Source organism: Coloeus monedula (genome assembly GCF_965178545.1).
Source record: "Coloeus monedula genome assembly, chromosome: 2".
NCBI classification, from domain to species: Eukaryota; Metazoa; Chordata; class Aves; order Passeriformes; family Corvidae; genus Coloeus; species Coloeus monedula.
This window is the reverse complement of record NC_138782.1, coordinates 40,554,772-40,575,668: the sequence shown is the minus strand read 5'-3', so window position 1 is coordinate 40,575,668 and position 20,897 is coordinate 40,554,772. Positions and strand designations below refer to the sequence as shown.

Genomic DNA, 20,897 nt, shown 5'->3' with positions numbered 1-20,897 from the left:
AGGTATAGAGCTGACTTGCCTCTCTTTCTAAGTGGGGAATATCAGCTCAGTCTGGATGCTGTCATGTACATACCATGTTGCTTTCCAGACTCCAAGAACTCTCTATATTACATAAAATTCGGAAACAGTGGATGACAGTTCTTTGCTTCATTTGTGTGCTTTCTCCAAAAGTGCGAACAGTTGTGTTCTTTTTGGAATCTCCAGTTGTAATCTCAGAACACTCACTGACTTGGAAGTATGAAACAGAACTGTTCATTGGCAGCAGCCTCTGCTGGCATAGAGTTCTTCACTTTGCATATCACTTCTGCGTCCTCCTGGTCAGTTAGTCTAAGCAGAAGGAAGTGCTGAGAGTAGCTGAGGTAGAAAACACAGTAGATCTTGCTGAAGAATGAAAGTTGGAGGGAAAAGAGTTAGAATGAATAGTCATGTAATTTGCTTTTAATCCTGAACACGTGACCTCTTGGTCACATGAAGAGATGCTTGTTGACTTGGTCCCTAAACAGACATTTGAGGTTTGAGTCTTTTGTTCTGTATCCAAAGGAAAACTGTTATTAAAGAATGTCGCTATCTGGTTTAGATGCTCTAGCTAGCCATTTTCTCCTAATTAATTTTAAAGGGTGTTTGATAGAAGAGAGCTTCTTGGCAGCATTCTGATCTTAATAGCTTCTGAGAAAATGCATTGATTGGCCCTTTTGGTTTTAAAAGATTGCTGTAATTTTCAGTCATTATCTATAAGGAAATCAGTAGTTTATTAAAGTAGCATCATGGATTAAGAATTAAAGATCTGACTCTTTTATCACTTAAACTGGTATTACCTTGATGTTACCCATGAGGACTTTTAGGAAGACAAAGAGTAAGTGTAAGGTGTTCCTGTGGACTCTTAAACCCATGTTTCTAGGCCTCATTCATAAGATTAGAACTGATTCTTTTTGTTGTACCAAGAATAAATTGCATTCTTGGAGTTTGGGTAATGAAAAGAGTCCAAAAAAATCTTACGAGAATGAGGTTATATCTGAGAAACAGAAACTTAGCTACCATTCCATATACACTGTTTAGGTTGCACATTTTATAGGGAAAACAAATTGCATTTAGTCAGAAGAGAAAATTTCTCTGTGTAGTCCCTACTTTTTGGAAAAGAAGAATTTGAGCAGTGTCTCTCATTTCTTGTTCCTTTTGCAAGCAAGTTAGGTTAGACGCCTTTGAATAGTACTGCTTAAGCAGATTTAGTTTGCCTTAAAACAGGTCTCTGAAGCTTTACAGAATTGAAGTTTGATGGATGAGCTATGAAAGTGAGGAATTACTTTCAGACATTCCATTGTGGCTTAATAAAATTGTAAGGCAATAATTATGTTTTATCAGGGTTATCTCATATTTGTTTATTTCATTTCTGTGAAGTTTTGTTTTAAAGACCCAGCAGGAAGTAAATGATTCACATAAATGTAACATTTTTATAAAGTTTGACATCTGTGATAATGAAAAGGTAATAATAAAAAAAGAATTGCTGGTTTAATTGGTGGACAAAAAGACTAATTATTTTTGTTACAAAGTCTGTCTGTCAGCTGCTTACTACAGTAGATTTATGTTGATTATATCAAATAGGGAGTTTTCAGGTCTTCACTAAGTAAACAGTGCTCCAGTCTTAATTTGTGGCTGCTGTTTTTATGTTTTATCCCATGTCTTGCTGATCTCTGGGAATTACATTAGAGTGATTCTGTGGGATAGAATTAAACAGGCAGACCAGCACAAAAAACCCTTCTGACCAGTTTTAGCCAAGGACAGTAGGATAAACCCAGTCATCAGGCTTTTGGACTCTGTAGAGTCTTTGAAACCATCCACTTGCAAGTAGCTGGTTGCTTCTATTCTGACTTTTTAAGAAGGTTCTTTTTGTTTGGCTTTGTCTTCCGAGTGTTCAATGGAAGGGTTGGAGAAGAAACACAGCAGTGGTTCCTATTAGACAACATTTCTCATTCTGCTTAGCCTTCAAAAACAAAACCTCTGGTCAAAGCCCAAGCTAGTAAATTGTCTGCCACCCTAAGAATCATATCTTTAATAGAAAGGTTGGTTAAAGCTGGAAAAGCTTTTTACGAGTATCATGACAGTGGTTACTACAATGAATAGAGGCCTGTTCTGCCATTCTGAGCTACAGCTGGTGTCAGCTGTGATACTGAATAGTACAGCAAGATAAAGGGAACAAAAGGGCACATTTTGTCTGCTAATAATAGGCTTGGGACTGCCATAAACTCTTTATATAAATTATACAACAATACCGATTCTCTTTCTTAATTTTTTCCTCATCTTCCTTGCGGTTGAAAAACTGGCTAAATAACTTCCGAAGCCTTTGCAGCAATTCTTGTGTATGCTCTTTGCTGTGGTGAGCAGAGTCAGCAAAGGGCAGTAAAACAAATGTTTCAGGACACTGATCTAGACTCAGTGCCTCACATAATGGGGTCTCATATAAACTAAAAGGATAGGCATAAAGATTTTTTTCATCAGTTAATTCCCTGGGCTGCTGACAGCTGCTTTTTTGTTATTGGATGTGACTGGCACATTCAGAAATACTGTCTCAGGGCTTCCTCCCTGGGAAAACTCTTCCAATGCCTCGGAGGCACAAACAGTGGAGGAATGGAGCAGGATGGCCACAGCACCTCCTGTCTAACTGTATTCAGAATACTGGGGGTTGTGTTTGCTGAGAGATGTGTCTTCATTCTAGCAGTGGTGGTAGTGATGGTAGCGGCAGGTCAGTACAGTATTTGATAGGTCAGAATACTCTGCAGAGGACATTTCCTCTGAATGTTCTATTGCTAAGGTTGGACTGGACCTTTCCAAAATTACACAAACATTTCATAAGTAGTCTTAGAGTTGATTTCTTTCTGGAAACTCTGCTGGGTCATGGGTTAGTACTGTTATTGATGTTTCATTTCTGGGTTTATGGATTATAACTGACAGAATCAGTGTCAAGGGATAATTGAACAAATTGTGTGTATGTGCATAGCCAAGCTTTTATTCACTTGCCAAAATCAACTGTTATTTGAGTGTGAGAGGGGAAGAAGACAATAAAGCTAGAAGGGGCTGCTGCTACCTCTTGTTTGGGGATCATGGCTGGCATAGCTTGTCAAGAAAGGCACAACTCCTAAAAAGGCTCTAAAGCTTGCATTTACTTTGGAGCTGCTCTTGGAGATTACAGAGGTGACCGTATATGTCTTCTGAAGTACAGACAAATAAAAATACAAGTTCTTATCAAAGTTGTCATATAGTTCAAAATATTTGCTCATATTTTATCAAGGAAGACCTTGTGGAAGAGTACTCTAGTCCATGGAGTGGAGTCATATGCTCATGGGTTTTGCGGAGTTAAGATTGAAATGTAAAAATATGTTTCCAAAGCCAAATGTAAATTGATTCAGAAATACAGTGTTCTCTTTCCTTTGTTACTTTTGCAAATACTGACATCAGGCCTTTTCCTACAGTAGATTTAACTTTAAGTGTATTTAAGTGTAAGCTTGAAGTCTGTTTTAAGTCTGTTTATAGAAATAAATGCTCTCTGTAACTGCTGATACTATTTGGTTTTGCAGGTTGTCTTCTGAATTTTGTGTCTGAAGGTACCCTCTTGCTTTCTCAGCAAATCATGGACATCGTTGGCTTTCTGAAGTCGCAATTCATTTGCCACCTTCTGATCTGCTACATATTTATAGTGTCAGGACTGATCATTAACTCCATTCAGCTCTTTACACTTATACTTTGGCCAATCAACAAGCAACTGTTCAGGAGGATCAACTGCAGGCTGGCTTACTGCATTTCGAGCCGTAAGATTTCATTTTGTTTTTTAAAGTATTTTCATATTTTGTCTTGAGGGAACTGGTAGAAAAGTTCTGGATTTCAAAGCCTATATAAAGGTCATGTCTGCTTCCTACAGCACCTGCACTTGTATGAAGAGATGTATGCCTTGTTGAAATGTCTTCTTGTGCTGAAATGTTTTGCTGTTTTATAGTGGGGTAGTTGCTTGACTTAGTATGTTGAAGAAAAAGATTGCCTCTCATTTGGCATGTTCTATATTTAGGAGTGTGCTGTTAAATGTGTCCACCTTCCAGATAGATTTCCCTGGGCCTTTCTGAAACTCAAAAGTACTTTCTTAGAAGGAAGCTGTTGCAGAAAGCATGCTTTTGCATTATCTTCATCCCTAAAGATTATTCAAGTGTGATGTCACTGTCAATGCTAAATGATTTATAGATGTTTTCATACTGGGGAAAACAACCTTCCAATACAGTGTTTAACAATTGTGCTGTAGAAATGCAGCAAAATGGTTTCTTTCAGGTAACCTTTTCTGCTACTAAGAACCTGAAATGGAAACACACTGTTAGTATTCATAATAAACTGTGCGGGGTAGAAATCTGTCACATGCCTCAGCTTGGGAGCCACTAGGGATTATTTATCTTTCATCAGTGACTCTGATGAGCAACTATCCAAAGCATTTTTTAAAAACATACTTTAGACTTAAATTTCAAATGCATCAGAGTGTATAGGCCCAAATAAATTGGGGATACTGTTCTGTTACTTCTGTGATGGAGAGAGGATGTTCATTCTGAAGAATTTCATTTTTGCTGTCTGTACATCCCTGAAGTAGTGAGTTTGCAAGTACTGTTCATTTGTATGTACAAACAGGGGCATTGAATATGGCCAGGTTTTTACCTTTTGCCTGGCAGCATAGTGTATGTTTGAAGCCATGGCATGTAGAAGATACTGTACAGCTGTATATAGGTATGTATTACTGGCTATTCATGCAATGCCTTCTGGCCTACTCTTGCTTTTGGCTATTCAGTGCAGAGAAGTCAGCTACTCTACAATGTTCAGGCTGAATCCTTCAGTTTAGCTCAATCTAATCTGATCTAGGGGATGGACAGTATGGAAGAGGGAGTAATCCTGCATGCTTGCCCTTGGTGATGCAGATGGCTTTGTACCCAGGGTTGCTGATCTAGTCTTCAGTGTTGACACCACTGGTATAGATTGTGTTGTGAGTTTTTTGCCCAGTCATGCTTAGAACAAAGTATGTCTAGGTTAAAGCCATTCATTTTAGCTTTTCAAGAGAGCAAGCTGGCATTTGATGGATCACCCTTATCTGAGTGATATTTGAAAAGGGAAAACTGATAGTTAATTTGAAAAAAGTATTTCAAAGAATTAAAGACCAATTAATCAAAATGGATGTGTTTTGGGGGGCTGCTGATGTGGTGACTAATAAGTCAGGTCTGTATGGGTCTGATGAAAGTCACGGAAACAGCCTGCAGCTGGAGGCAATGAAGTTCAGCATTGGAGAATATAAAGAGGCATGTGCTTTGCAGTGGTGACAAGCATCATGTTGCTTTGAGAGCCTGATACAGCCTGAGTCACCAAGTCAACCAAAGAATGAAATAGAGCAGGTATGGTTTAATTGAAAAATGAAATGAAAGCAGCAGTTGTCCTTAGATCCTGCAAGTTCAGTCATTTTCCATTTGATGTCAAAGGTACAGAAAAATGGCTCCATGAAATTAGAGAGTTTTTTGTCTTTGATGCTGTGCTCTTTGGGCAAGTTGGGGGTTTTTGAAGAAGTGGTGTTTTCTTACACTCCTTTTCTTCCTATCTCCTTCCTAATATAAAACATAATATTCTCCCTTCTCCCTCCTGCAATGTCTGCTGTCATAATGCATGTGGGAAGCTAAAGTGCTATTGTGATTAATGACTTGTCCTCTTTTGAGTAGTACAGCTTGAACTGGGGTGCTTCTCTGTTTACATGGATCAAACCAGACTAGCACAAGTTAAAGTATTCACAGAATCACAGAATCTTTAAAGTTGGAAAAGACCCTTATGATTAAATCCAGCTGTCAGCTCAGCACTGCCAAGTCCACCACTAAACCATGTCCCTAAGAGCCACATCTACACATCTTTTAAATATCTCCAAGGATGATGACTCAAATCCTAGGCAGCCTGTTCCAGTGCTTGACAATCCTTTCCATGAAGAAATTTTCCCAAATATCCAATCTAAACCTTCCTGGGTTCAATTTGAATCCGTTTCCTCTTGTCCTGTCACTTTTTACTTGGGAAAAGAGGCCGACCCCCACCTTGCTACAACCTCCTTTCAGACAGCTGTCGTGAATGATAAGGTCTCTGCTGAGCTTCCTTTTCTCCCTCAGTTGCTCCTCACAAGACTTGTGCCCCAGGCCCTTCAGCAGCTTCATACCATGAAATGTCTGTATGAAGTAACTGTGGTGTGGTAGTTGAGCACAGGTAGCTGTGTGAGCTGCTGCTTCTCTGCTGTGAGGCTGGCACCTGCACTACAGCTTCTCACCATAACTACTGACAGCCCAGAAGGCTAAAGCCAAAGACGTCAAACTTTTCATCAGTGCAAGTTAGAGAAGAGCTGGAAACCTGGTTTCCAGTTTGAATTGACAGTCAGAAGGATTAACTAGAGCAACAACTTGCTTTTAATGAAATAGAGCAGGTGTAATGGCATATACCAAGTTCCCTTCAGTAATTGATATTGAGAAGTTATTGCCCTTCTTGAAACCAATTGTGAGTCAGCCAGGGTGAGTTTAGCTTCTCTATTGACCTGCTCCATTATGTAATAGCATTGGGGGTGCTCTCCAAAGCATGTGTTATCCATTCCCCATATTGCAGTTTGGGTTGCTTTTATATCTCCAAGATACTTCTCATCCTTTACTATAAATAGACTCTTCCTGTTTGATTCTGTTATCCCAATTGACAAATAGGTACAAAGTAATGGTTAGTTCTAGTCCTATGCCCTCTCTATGTCTTGACCTTTACTGAAGTGTTGTTGCAAAGAGTGGACATCCGGCTTCAAAAGAACTCTTGTTTTTGTTGGTCTTGAAATGAGCCAAAAGATTGGTAAGGGTTATGTTTAAAGAAACAAACCAAAAAACCCTGAAAACAAACAAACAGCAAAAGAAACCACACCCACAAGAACCTGACAACCACTCTCCCAAAATAAAAACAAAACACCAAAATCTTTGGGCTTCTAACTTACAGAAAATATTTTCTGGCTTCAAATATATATTCATGGATTGGTTCAACTGCCTGTTAATCTACTCCCCCTTTTGTAAAATGACAACCTGGATAAACTCTCCCTCATACTGAACTCAACAGAGTGCACCGTAATAAGGAAACTGAACGCTGTAAACCTCAATAGGGTGATAACAATAAAAATTTTGAGCCTAAGTGTGCTTGGAAGCTGGCATAAGAGGAAAGGCTGGGGAAGCAATCAATCTTGGGTTTTATTTTTAAATAATATAGGAACATTTTGTCTTCAGTTTCTTTTTCTAAAAGACAGAGAACCGAGGTAGGAAGCACTTAGTGTGGAATACATCCCAGTTCTCATGGATGCTGTTTGTGTCTGAATTGGAAGAGGTGGGAATACACCTTACTCCTCCCCCTTCCGTGATAGCAAACCACCACAAGTGGTACCCACAGCTTTTCTGCAGTAGCTTGTAAAGCTGACCATACACATAGAGGGAACAGGTTGTCTTGGGATTCATGCCATATGTGCACATGGCTGCATAGCTTGCTGGGCAGTGGGAAAGTGGTTTGTACTTCCCAAATCAGTTTGTGCTTGCTTGGCTGTTGAACTGCAACCCCAGGTCAAGCAGAGTGTGCTGTGCTCCTATGGACTGGTCAGGACACGTGCCTGGACTATGATGATGGGACATACACATACAGGATACATGGCTTCTTTAGAGGTGCTGGGTGGGAGGTATTTGCCTCTGAGTAGAGCAGTCGCTGTTATCTTGTCCTCTCACTGCCACTGTACTGGGGGGAAATGAGCTTCTCGTTCTCAGGGTGAGTGGCAAACTGGCCTCCTGCTGACTCTGCACCAGGTGAACTTTGCATAAACAAAAGACCTGCCAGTAATGACACGGTCATGTGGACAGGTGCACAAGGGCCTTAAAAGCAATTGACTTAGCTTCTAATCTGCCTTCATAAATAAATTATAGTAGTACTAATACCTATTCTCATGCTGTGAAAGGGGTGTTATTACACCTCTGGGTAAAGTTACACTGTGTAGGGTGCAATTTGTAGATCCTGCTGAGGGGAAGGCCCTTGTTTGCATAGAAAGAGGCACCCTGATGCCTGTCCATTGACTGCAGCAAAAACAAGATGGAAACTGATTCTTCTTATGACTGAGCTTCCTAGAAACAAAGCCAGAGGAAATTGAGAACTACTTCAAGTTCCATCATCTTGACTGACTGTTATAACACGGTAAAGCTAATTCTTTCCATGTACAGCTATAGGTTTTGCGATGTGACGACTGAATATCTGAACAAGGCTTTGTGGTAGTATCAGGGCCATGCTAATCTTCAGTCCTTTGTTTCTTGGCATTTAGAGGAGCCGTCAGCCATGTTACTTGTTTGTATGAAGGTGGTGCTGAGGCAGAGAGGAGAATTTTCATCTCTGGTGCAGTTAAGTAGTTGGGAAGAGCTGGGAAGCAAGAGGGACCCAGAGAGGTAGGACTTTCTTCTTCCTCCACTTCTCTTTACCACCATCTTATGCTGCAGAGGAAGCAGCCTGGTGTTGTCAAAGTGTGGTACAGTGTCCTTAATACAGTCTTACAGTATTTTATTTATAAAGCAACCTGAGTTATGCTTGTCAGTGTTGATGTAGCAAAGAGTTTTCGTAGGACACTTAGGACTGCTTTCTTCGCCTCTCTGAAATGTTGTGTTGAGTAATCTGTGTAAAATATATTTTCCTCAAGAGCTACTTGTCCACATAAGCCTTTGTTATCTTAGTTCCACACACTACGTCCATACAAAGCCACTGGTAAAGATTATGGAAAGTTTACAATAACTGCTGGGGCAAAATTGGAGGCCAGATTTGATAGTCTTGCAAAGGGAAGATGTTGATTTGAACCTGTAGAAAACTAGACCATCACCTTAGCCTTCTCTTTTTCTCTCAGGCCAAGCCATGGCAGTAACTGTGGAAATAGAGTGTACTAAGAAAATGCCTATGTTAGTTTTAATGTAGATAAACTCTAAAAAAAAAAAATAAACTCCAGTAGAATCCATCTACCCTAAAGGGTCATCTACTCTAATTCATTCATGTGTTCCTTCAGCCTATTTTCTAATACCCTTTTATACCTGTTATGTACTTATGAATAGTGCTGCTGGTTATCTGAACAATTCTCCACGGAGGCCAAACCTTGACTTTCTCTACTTTAATTTGGAAAGACAGAAGGAGCAATTACTGCACCAGATTCTCCATTATTTTACTGGTAGAGTAAGATAAAGTGTGTGTGTGTGTGTGTGTGTGTGTGTGTGTGTGTGTGTGTGTTTGCTGCATCCATCACAGCTTGGAACTTTTTTCCAGGTGTTTGTGGAATTGCATTAATTGCTATGAATAAGTCCTCTGCAGTGCCTAGCATATGTCTCCATATTTTCCCTACTATCATTAACTTGCTGTATCAACTAATAACATCTCAGTCCTTATTTTATGCTACTTGTAGTTGTTACTCAGTCTTCGTAGGTGTTCAGGTATTGACACTGAGCTTGAATGGATCACACAAGACTGTATGCTGATTGCAGGCATGCTGTGTGAGCATGGTGAAGGTGTGTTTGAATGACATCTGTGCATGACCTTTACCAGAGTTCCTACTGGAACTTGTAGGGATATGATCTGTTATGCTCAGCTCTCAGTTCAGGAGAAAGGGATGCTTTTCCATGAAAATGGATGTGAAAATACTTCTGATACTGACGCTTTCTTTACAAGACTAGCAAAGAGCTAGAGAGGCACTTAGTCTGATCTTTAATGAAAAGGGTATCTTCACTGTCACTGATACTACTTTGTTATTGCTGGAGCCTTTGTAGAGGTCACTTGTCTTCATTTTCTTTTTTTTTTTTATGCATCAGATTCCTGATCTGAAGTCTGATGTTGATAGCTTGCAGACTGGATAGAGGGATGGCAGGGAAGCAATAGGTGAACTGCATTCTGTTTGGTGTCTGGCATCACATGTCACAAAGATTCCAGCAACTTTTACTAATCATTAGATCTGGCCAGCAAGCTTCCTAGATTCCTGAACTAGGGTAAATTTTGGAGTGTTTGTACAAAAGTACTTCTATCTGACACAGCATAACTCAGAAGTATGATATCTAATGATTAATGTCATAGCACAGAATATGAAGACATTTTGGTTCTACAGTTGTTTATTCATTAAGGGGGAATATCACAATCAAAAGATAATTTCATATTTGTAGAAACCCCATTTTAGCTATAGGCCTGATTTTATTGCTAAAGCGGTACTGAATCTGAAGGATAGTCCCTTGATGCAGTGAGAACTTCATGCAAAGATGCAGAGAGTAGCTCACTGATCACCAGTTACAAGCAGATACATACTAGCAGTAATCCATCACTCTCCAGGGGAGCACAGTACCTCCACAGGTAGGACTACTGTGGGAACTCTGAATTCTCCTGTGTCAGGGAATAGATCTACTGGTGTAAGTTCCAAGTGAGGTGCATTGTGTCTTGTCTCATTTACTATTGATTTGCTACATCTTCTGCCCCCTGCTGCTCCCTTTTGAGCAATGTGCACCCCTGAAAGTCTACATCTATGTGATACTTGCTCATCCAAAATCATGGTCACATAGCAGCAGGTTTTTATGGAGTAGGTTTTTAGGCTCATCCTGTAACAAGAATTTTAGCAGCTGGTCCAGTGAAAGTATCTGGTGTCTGACTAATTTTTTGCAGGAGGATTTCCAAGCCTGTAGGAACCAGTATGTCCTTTCAGCAGATACTTGAGGTTTTTCAGTGTGACACTTGAGATGAAAGAGCTTCTGAGTGCACATGCTTGATACTGTTCTGTGGCTGGATGGTTCTTTCCTGTGACCTGTTTGCAACCTTCAGGTTATGGCTTCTTACTTAAGGATACAGTTTTCCCACTTCTGAAGACTGTTGCTGAATTTCCTTTACATCCATCTTGGAGCAGTATATGCTTAAACATGTTTCTTCCAACACCGTGTTCAGAAGTAGGAATCCTTCAACTGTGAATAAAAAGCCAAATAAAAATGTGTGCAAAACAATTTTTTCATCTGATTGGTTTCAGAAAGGCAGTTACCTGTTTTCCAGACCCACTTTGGTCTTTGCCAAAACAACATTTGAAACAAAATAAGGAACCATAAAAGAAATTACAGTGCAATTGTTTGTGTACAGATTGTTTTTCTCTTCAGTTAGCACACTTTTATTAGTATGTTATATCTGTGTGCTTTTTCTGTACTCAAGCAAATTGCACTGGAGTGTCAATAACTAACATTTCTTTTCTCTCAAGGTTCTAAGTTCACTTAGCTGTGTTTCTAAATTGAATCTCCAGTATATTGCATCTCCAAGTGTGGGTTTTCTTTGAGAGTTAAAAACAAGTGGGCTTCTTAATACATGAGAGATTTTTCATTGTACATAAACGTTTTTATGCTGCACTTATATGACCCTGTTTAAAAAATCCCGAACTCAATATGTACTGCTAATGAAAGATTTTGATGAATGAATGTATCAGCCTGTGTTAGGTAAGGAAATATAAATAGTGATTGTACCTACTCAGTTTCTTGATGGCACTTCTAAAGAAGCTTACCCTTGTTTTTTGGAAGCCTGCAGCTGGGAGGCTTTTGTCAGGGCTCTCATTAATACTGCTTTGCTGCTGTAAAGGAGCTACTCTCCTATTCTACTGGATTTTTTTTTCCCTAAGAATCTCATACCGTTCTCTGACATTTTCCAGGTATTTCCCTTTGCTCATATCGTATCTCATCCAAAGATGTGTAGTGTGCTAATCCTTTGCAGTTTGCTGAGGACTCTATGCTGGCAATCTAACTATAGAGAGCTAAAGAATCTGTTACTTCCTTCAAACTTACACCATTTATCTGTAGGGTCTATATGACAGACTTTTGTAATGCTATTCTATGTACAAAGACAAAAGATAGCAAGGGAGATGTTAAGCTTGAAGTATTCAGAAAAGTGCTTGTATTGTATGGATTTGGTTATATTTTTACCCACGAAAATATATAAATTAAAACTTTATTATTTGAGCATGTGTTGCCTTCTGTGTTCGTAAAAGAGATACAGGATACAGGCAAAATAACTGACATACCTCTTTATGTACTTAATTTATCTAGTTTAAAATTGAGACCATAGTGCATTTTCCTTTCAGTATAACACCGTATTTTCAGTGGGGTTTTTTTAATGCTAAGAGTTCAGAAAATTTCTGCTTGGATTAAAGCTTACCATGAAACTTGTCTCTCTTATGTCTTCACAGGCTCTTAATTCATGCTTAAAATTCAGGGTTTCTTGAAAGGTGTTTTAAATTTCTCTGGTTGTACAGCGATAGCTTGTAGCTTCCTTTTGGTACATGCCGTTGTCAGGTGAGAATTAGAAAAGCTGGAATGGCAGATCCATGAATCTTTGAGATGTGATAGATTTCTTCATGTGGAAATCAAGTGATGGTTGATAAACCAATAATTAGGCAAGTGCAGGTGAGCAGAATGGCAAACAGTGTTTGCAGCATGAAGCAGCCCAAGTTGTGTGTTACACTGGATTTACTGAATTAAAATTATTGGGAAAGACCTGTCCTATGCTGTTGCTCAGTGTATGCGCCACGTAAATTAAATAAGTCCTTGAAAAGTTCCTTTTCTGTGTTGGAAAGATGGGGATGGGAAATGGACCTCTTTTAAGAGCAGTGGTTTGCTGGGCTCTTCCTGTGTTGTGCAGGATATTGGAGTGCTGTAGGAATATTCAGGACTGTTTTTCAATGGTGGTTCCTGTGAACAATGTTAGAAAGTGGAAAATACTGTTGAGTACTTTATCTCAAATAGTGTGGGAATGATAATACTGTCTTTGACCTTCATATCGAGTCAGGATGCTGGAGTCTCTTCTTTATTTCCAACTCGTGTCATTGATTTCTTGCTGTAAAAAAGTCCTGAAATCATGATTGTATTATTAAGCAAGGAAGACTAAAAAAAAGGAATAGGAAGGTTGTCTGCTTTCATATATGAGCAGTTCCTATTGCAGGTGGGTACTTCTGTAGGATGTTTTTTCTTGAGATACGAAAAATAAATGCTAGTAGAAGAAACCTGTAAGACCAACTTGTCTGTCTGGAAGGGCACCTTTACTGATTTGGGGTATTATGTTTGGAAGGTCATTCCTGCTGCTCCTTTCACTGCTTCATTAGGCCTTCAACAAGGAGCTTTGTGCTGACCTTTGGGGGCTGTCCAGGTGGACAAAGGAGCAGGAGGTGCCTGGTTGATTGTTATCCGTGCTGACTGGTCCTGCTACCAAGCGAGGAACTGCTGGTTTGTTGAAACGTGGGAGTACTGCTAAATTCCTTGGGGAAGAAGGATAAGAGGAGCCTTCAGATGTGAGACAAATATCTCTGACACGTGGCTGTTAAATAATTAATTTTCCCAAAGGATTTGAAGAGAGCATTTCAAAACACTGACTACTTCAGATCTGTATGTGTGTTAAATCCATTGTACTTGTGAGGCTGGCTTTGTTCCATACGCTGTGTGACTTGGAGAGAAGAAGCTGTTTTGTAGGCAGATTGTGTCAGGATAACAGACAGAAAAAAGCTGTGAAATTAAATGTTTGAAGTGTGCAGCTGTTCTTTGGTTTTTTCTGAAGGGAGGGTTGCTTCTAACTTAGAGCATGGAGATAGTTTAAAAGAAACAGTGGCTAAAGAAATGGACAAAACTTGTTTCCATGTTCTTCCACTCCTCTAGCTCAGAATTGCACTAGAGAAGGAAGGATCACTTGAAACTTTTTTCAAGATTACATATGCTGACTTAAAATTTGTTCTTCACCTTAAGAAATAATGGATTTTACATTTTGTGAATGTTATGTTAGAAGGAGAGAATCTATTTGATTAAACTTGAGTTATATGCATGTGTTTTGAGAGGGAAGGCACTATGGGAATGGGAACTGGAGTGAAGCTAGGAACTGAGGTGGTGTGCCACAACGCATGCAGTAACTGGAAGGCTCCTGTGCAAAGCTTGTGCCCAGACCGAATGCTGGTTCAAATACTAGAGACATGCCTTCATTTACTGGTCTTACCCACTAATTTTCGGTTCCTATCATAGCCCCTATGAGGAAAGCCCACTCTGGCTTTCAGTATGCCATTGCATTAGATCTGGTTCTGATCTTGGTTCCCAAAGCAATTTCAGCGTGGCTGTGTTACAGGAATGCTGGCTTGGCCGTATTAAACTATTTGTAGTTTATTTTGTTTTGTACGTTTCATCTGAGAAACCACTGATGACAGTGCATCAAAAAGGGTGAATCCCCTTTTCATCAATAGTGTTTTGTTGTCTTAATCTTGTAAAAAAATCAAATGGATCTTGGTCAAGGAGCCGAGACACAGCAAGCACCAGAACTATCGTTGTGTGATGTCAGCCTTCAAAATCACAGCCATGATGTTTTGATAAAGCAACATATTTTCACTTAGTACATTAGTCACTTTATGCACATGTAAATGCAGGTTTTAATTTTATGTTACTAAGCAGCTATTGAGGTGAAATTGCCAAGAAGATCAAAGCACAGATAAAGCTTTTAGCTTTGTAGTAGGTGTGATGAGTCTAATCCTTCTTTTGTGTAACTCAGCATGGTGTTAACAGTAATTAGACAGGAGAAAAAGATTATTTTTATGCCAGTTGACGATCTGGCCAACTTAAGTAAATGTCAGTGTATGTTTGAGGGAAATAAGAAAAGTGAAGGGAAAAAAATCTGTGCACCATCAGTCTTTGGTTTGGTTTTTAAAAGCGTAACATATTGGCCTCTTTCCTAATCTGTAATTTTTATCTTGAAGTTATGCTGACAAATTAGTAAGTGTTGGGAGGAGGTGATTTGTTACCACTTCAAAGTGAAAGCTTTGTTTGTACTTCAGTTTTCAAAATGACACACTTATGAAGTGTTCCTTTTAGCATATCATTCTAGTCACAGGCTGCCTCTGTGCAGTGCATGCCTTTGAGCAATTACCAGTGAGCTCCTTTTTCAGCAGCCTGTGTGTGTGCCCTGTGCTCTGTAAAAGAGCACTGCCTTGCATGCTTGCCTGAAGACTGATTCTGTACACTTCATACCCTGCCTTAGCTCTCTACATCTAGCAGGGGAGCAGTGGGCTCTGGCCAGCCTAGGGCTCCCTCTGTCCCCTCCTCCCAGGGATGGTAGATGGCCGGTGAAACCTTCCTTCCTGTCCACATTCCTTGTTGTGTGAGTTTTTTGATAAATTGCCAGCTCTGATTTGCAAAAATGAAGTGTATTTTAGAACAGCATTTTGAATCTTGTTTTAGATTTATTTTTTCTTTACTGTTCAGCTATTTTTTCTTAGCTAAGAGCAGAGAGAAATTTGCTCTTCAGAACTGGGGCTGCACCCTCAGTAGAAGCTCTGCTCTTCAGGAGTATATGTACCTCTTGCATAAAGTTCATAAATCAAAGTCTTCCGTGTTGAACCTTGAGACCTACTTGCTTGCCCACTGCTTTACTATGTCAAGGAATGATCTGATATGCTGCAACATCTAGATTTGGAAGACTGTGAGTTGAGTTTCTCCTTGTGGAAGCCTCCATGCAAGCTTTTTCCTACAGAGGCAGGCTGTTGGAAAAACCTTTGCGTGACACCTAGCTGAAGCTAGAAGCTTGTCTCACAAGCTTCTCAGTCACACCTTTAGCAGTCAGAAAAAAGTTGGAAGGAATGATGCTCACAGCAACCTAGAACATGAGTGATTTCTGTCCTTCAGCTGAACAAGCTGATGTTTCTTCCACTGCTATTGGGTTGCATGGCAATTCCACTTGGAGAAAGATTTGAACTGGTAAAAATTACACCATTTTCAAATAACAAGCCCCTAATTAGACAGGACATCGAGGCTCTTCTTGTCCCTTTTTCTTAGTTCAACTGTGATGCAAGATGTTGCAAAGACACTGAATCAGCAGTATTAATACCAGAGGAGGTTATTGTCTAAGCCTTTCAAATACAGTTCAGTAAACTCAAACGCTAAATAGTGTTTATTTGCACTGACTTTCTGCTTTCCAGCTTTTTAGGCAAGACTTTAGAGGAGATCCAAACGGCCTGCACAGAACCACAAAGACCTCTGGCACAGTGCTAGCTGGCAGCTTAACACGTGCAGTCTGCCCTTGATAGGTCTGATAGAGCAACCAGAACTGATGCTGTTACTGTGCTTCTCTTAATTTTGCATGTGTGAAATCCTGTGAGAAGTCTGGATGGCCATCAAGAAGAGTTGTTTCTAAAAAGCTGTAGGTCTTCCTTAGCAAAGAGGAAGTGTCAGCCTGCATGAGTTAAAGCAGAGTATTTTGATCCATAGTAAATCAGTAGTATCTATGGCCTGGAAGGTGGGAAGCCTCCATTGTTTTGCAAGCTGATAAATGCTGCATCCAAATTGGTGAGTCACATGGATCCTGTGTGTCTTTCATTCTGAGAAAGTTGAGGCAACAAAGGTGGTAAAGGTAATTCAGAAAGGAATAAAGCTAAATTCAAGGAAATGACTTGCAATAGGCTGCCTTTTTTTTCTGGGATTTCTCTACAGTTTTGATCAGTTTTATCATGGGATATATATTTTGGTACCTGGTATACTTTATGTAATATTGTATGCCCTTGTTAAATCTTGAAAAGTTTCCTTTTTTGTTTTCTGTGGTGCCAGAAATACTTGTGATAAAGTTGACAGAAATACCAGTAGTGCATATGCATATGTTTTTGTGATACTTCTCTACTCCTGACACGTGCGTGACTTGTTTGTATGACAGGCCTTTATTCTACTACTGCTGTGACAAGTCAGATTGTGCCTTTTAAAAGAAGCAATAACTGTTTCTCCTGTACCGACTTGAAATGGTGTGTTTGGCTGCTACTCTTCATAATTTGCAAAGCACTGAATAGGAAAATGTCTTGGGTTACCAGAGAAGCACAGCCTGCATTTTGTAACTTCCAGAAGTTGTCTTTCTGGAAAATGAATAGACGAGGGTAAACTTGGAGCCTGTTGATGACGCAAGGTTTCCATGTACCGTGTAAGCTAAACCTCTGTTTTCTAGGAAGATCATTCAACACAAATAGTTCTAAGAGTACAACATTGTTGCTTGCAACAGATAGGAAAAAATAAAAAGCTTATTACCTCTTTGTGCAGAATTTTTGCCGTGTTGGACTGAGCCACTGGGACTACATACCAGGAAGACAGTAATGCTATTTTTGTGGATACCCTTTCAGTTTGAGCAGTGAGAGGTTAGACAAGCAAACGGTCCATTTGCATCCTCACCTGCTGGAGCACATGATCTGCAGGCTGTCTGAGCAGGTTGCAGTGTTCCAGCAGTGGATTAGTTTTCTAAAAGCTTTGAGGAAAGAGAAATGCAAGCACAATCAAACTAAATGTGAATTGAGAGGCACTAGTGTCCTTATGTGTGGTGTAATATTGTTGTATACTTTGGGTGTATGTCTGTCTTAATAGAATGTGCACTTTCTGATGCGTATTACATTCTTCAGTGAGAAAAAGGGGGTATTTTTTGTATATTTATGTATTTGGATAACATCATCTTGAAGGGTTACAGACTGCACCCAGGACAAAAATCACAGCTTAATACTTGATAGGTATATCTGATCTGTAGTAGTTTATTTTTAATTCATGAAAGCCATTTGTTTGACTTGTAGTTTCTGACCTTATTGTCCCTCTAAAGAACATTTTGTGAAAGTCACTGATAGGGATTAAGAAGCTAAAATAAGCACTGGGACATAGCTCTTGTCTCTCAAGACCTCACATGATGAGATGCTGTAAGATTACAGGCAGAGAGAGGGAATTCATAGAATGCAAGTGAAAAATGAGTAATGGTTTTGTTCTGAACAGTGTTCTCAGTGATAGAGGTTCTGTGGTTATTCACCATTAACTCTGATGATACGATACAGGTACTTGGTCTGTTTTTTCTTCCATTACTGAAATTCAGATAGAATATCTTGTGCATAAGAAGACTGAGTAGAAGTTAGATCTTGACTTGAGTCTAAAAATGAATCGTTTGTAGCATATTATAACCAGAAATATGTAGATATTTCTCCTGAGCTTACCAGTTACCTGAAATCAAAAGCCAAATTTAAATATTACTGGAAAAGTACAGAAACCTTAGAAGCCATTAGCCCTGGTTTTCTTGTTCTGCCATTCTGCAGACACCATAGTTCCTTCTTTTTATGTATTTGCACCTCTATGAAATGTAATTCTTGATAACTAGAGGCTTTATTTAAAAACCTTGTAGATTATTTTAGGATGTAATTTACATTTTGTTCAGTTTCCTGATTCACTTTCTTCCAATTCATGCTGGAGATTGCTTTCTTTGGCAACTCATAGTTTTTTGTATCATCAGTCAGTTTTCTCAGAGATAAAATAGTGTCTCTTCTTGTCAGTAGCTGAAAATGCAGGTTAAACATGTTGATGGCATGGATTTAGAGCAGCAAGAATAATGGGATTTTCTCTCTTGTTCTGAAATGCTTTCTTTCTAAAGCCCAAATTTTTGATTTTTGATTTGAAACTATGGAGGATAAACTTGCTGTATATAGAAATTAAGGCTATTGCAAGATCACATGCAAGGAGAAAAATTATGTGAGACCGGGTCTTCTTACTAAATATGTGGATTAAACATGATTCACTTGAGTCAAATAACTTCCCTAATGCATATGGCAAAATAAAGCCAGTCTCATGAGTGTGTGTACTTTCATTGTGCATGAAAGCATGAGACTTGAGTATGGACAATGCTGGTTGCCCTATAATTAAGGACATGCTAATGACTCATGTCAGAGAAGTCAACTGTGATTGAATAAATACAAGACTGACATCTATTAACTGGTTCATGTTTACTTATTTGGATACTTGAATTTTGAGGTCCTGGCCTCCTGGAAGGTGATTTTCAACAGAGAACTCCTTTGGGAAAGGTTTCTGTCTGGTGCTACCCTCCTTAAACAGAAGCCTTTGCTCATTGCTGCAAGATACTGCCTTCCCCCGGTCCAGTGAATAGTCATTGCAGCCTGTGGTAGCAAAGTGTTTCTCAGGCTGCAGTGTGTATCTCAAGCAGTGATGGAAGAGAGGAGAGAGGTCTGTAAGGCAGTCTGTTTGGAAAATCTCACTTTTTTTCCTAATTACAGAAAATAGGACTAGAATGGAGTTCCTGAATCATTGACTTTCTAGCAGTGATATAATGCAGTCTTCTTAAGATGATTCTTACTCAATTTACAGAGCTGCTAAGCATTTTTGTCTGACAAAGTAATCAGAAGAATCTTCAGAATATTGGATGCCTGTATTTTCAGTCATTTTAGACATGGATGTTCTTGTGCTAGTGGTATTTAGCTTAAATTGTTCTTCTTCCGTACTGTTAACTTTCCTCATCCATAAGCCATATTTGTGGGGAGCCCACCCAGTCCTCTTCTAGCATTTGTTTGAAAGCTCCAGTGAGCCAAACTTTTCTCCTTTTGGGTTGTCCTGATAGCCCTGGTCTGCATCTGCTTTGTTTCAGTGTTTCCTTCCTGAGCATGGATGTCTGGTACTGGTGTGCTGCCCCAGAGATTCTCTCAGTGCAATGCGTGATTCCTTCTCTCCAGGAACAAACATCCTAATGCCATCTTTTTCCTTCTTAGGACTTTATAATATGAATGGAGCAGCAATGTTCCGTGGCAAAATAATGTTCCCAGATAATTCTCTTCTCTGTCATTTCCAAATTATGAGGCTCTGTTTTTATTAGTTCTGCAAGATATGATGCAATGATGTGTCCCGTCAAAATTAATTCCATTTATGTTACCTTACTTTTCAAGGTCATCTAATTCTTAAGCTCTGTTCTGACTTTATATCATCCACAAAGTTTATTAATAGGAATTTCTTTTATTGTACTACGTGAACATTGCCTGGAAGTATTAGATTTGAAGTCCCTTTTTTTTTTCCTGGCCTTTCTGATATCAGCAAAATATTTGAAAAGAAACTGTAGAAATTTGAATACCCTGATGGCAAGTACTTGTTCATTTATTTGGTGTTTTATGAGACCAGATTTATAACCACTCTGTAATTACTAGATTTGATTTTTTGATTCTATTATTTTAAGATGGCACTTACTTAAGCTTAATGTAGGTCACCCAGCCTTCATTTAAGCTTCTGTTTTGGGATTTAGGCAGCAATATTCCACCCTAACCATACAAATGAGAACTGGAGTACATCATATGTACTGTTCATTTAAGCTTCATTGCTTCAACAGCTTCATCAGTGGGACACAGAAGTTACCCTGGGGGTAAGGCATGATGTGAGGCCATACTTGAAGTCATGACAGGAGAGGGATGTGTGATGGTGGTGTTTTGCTTTGTCCAAGGTGAGTCTGTGTGCCAGAATATGAAAGTTGTTTGATTCTCTCTTTAGAAAGTGGTTGCTGTGCAAGCCCAAAATAAGCAGATAAGGGCTATCAAATGCTGCATTACTGGTCACTGCAGAGCACTTAACACCTTATTTTTCTTAGTTTTCTCACCTACTCTTTCCAAGTTTCTTCTCTCAGCACTCATCTCTTCTGCCTGTCTGTGCTTGTACAGATGAATGTACTAGGCTTCATCATTTGTACCTCAAATACTGAATAATTTAATAAAAAATATAATCTAATATTCATGGAAATCTGACACCAGCTACTGCTCACTGAGATAAGATGTTTCCTTCTACTAAGGACAGAGCAAAAATCTTCGTTATATGACTTACGTACATTTCTTATTCAGAAAATCCGCTTCATAGTGCAGACCCCACACAGCAGTTGTGACATAACCACTTGAAGTATAACTCTCCAGAGTATAACTCAGAAGGAACTCTCCAGAGTTCCTTCTGCATCCTAACAAGCCCCCGCAGCAGAACATATTGTTGATGTGCATGTGTCATGGGGTAACACTGTCCAGGTGC

At 39.4% G+C, this 20,897-nt stretch overlaps 1 protein-coding gene across 5 annotated transcripts in view; it reads left to right on the top strand.

Moving 5' to 3' along the window:
• AGPAT4 (1-acylglycerol-3-phosphate O-acyltransferase 4) overlaps positions 1 to 20,897 on the top strand; it is a 76,169-nt gene that overhangs the window by 11,732 nt on the left and 43,540 nt on the right. For 2 of the 5 annotated variants that reach the window (XM_082277218.1, XM_082277217.1), the window contains exon 2: positions 3,570 to 3,800. The exons of 2 other annotated variants lie outside the window; for them this stretch is intronic. In XM_082277218.1, the coding sequence (XP_082133344.1) occupies positions 3,623 to 3,800 (178 nt within the window). In that variant the 5' untranslated portion in view covers positions 3,570 to 3,622. Of the gene's footprint in view, positions 1 to 3,569; positions 3,801 to 9,236; positions 9,248 to 20,897 lie in introns of those variants that run through there. One more of the 5 variants, XM_082277221.1, reaches the window with a different exon arrangement.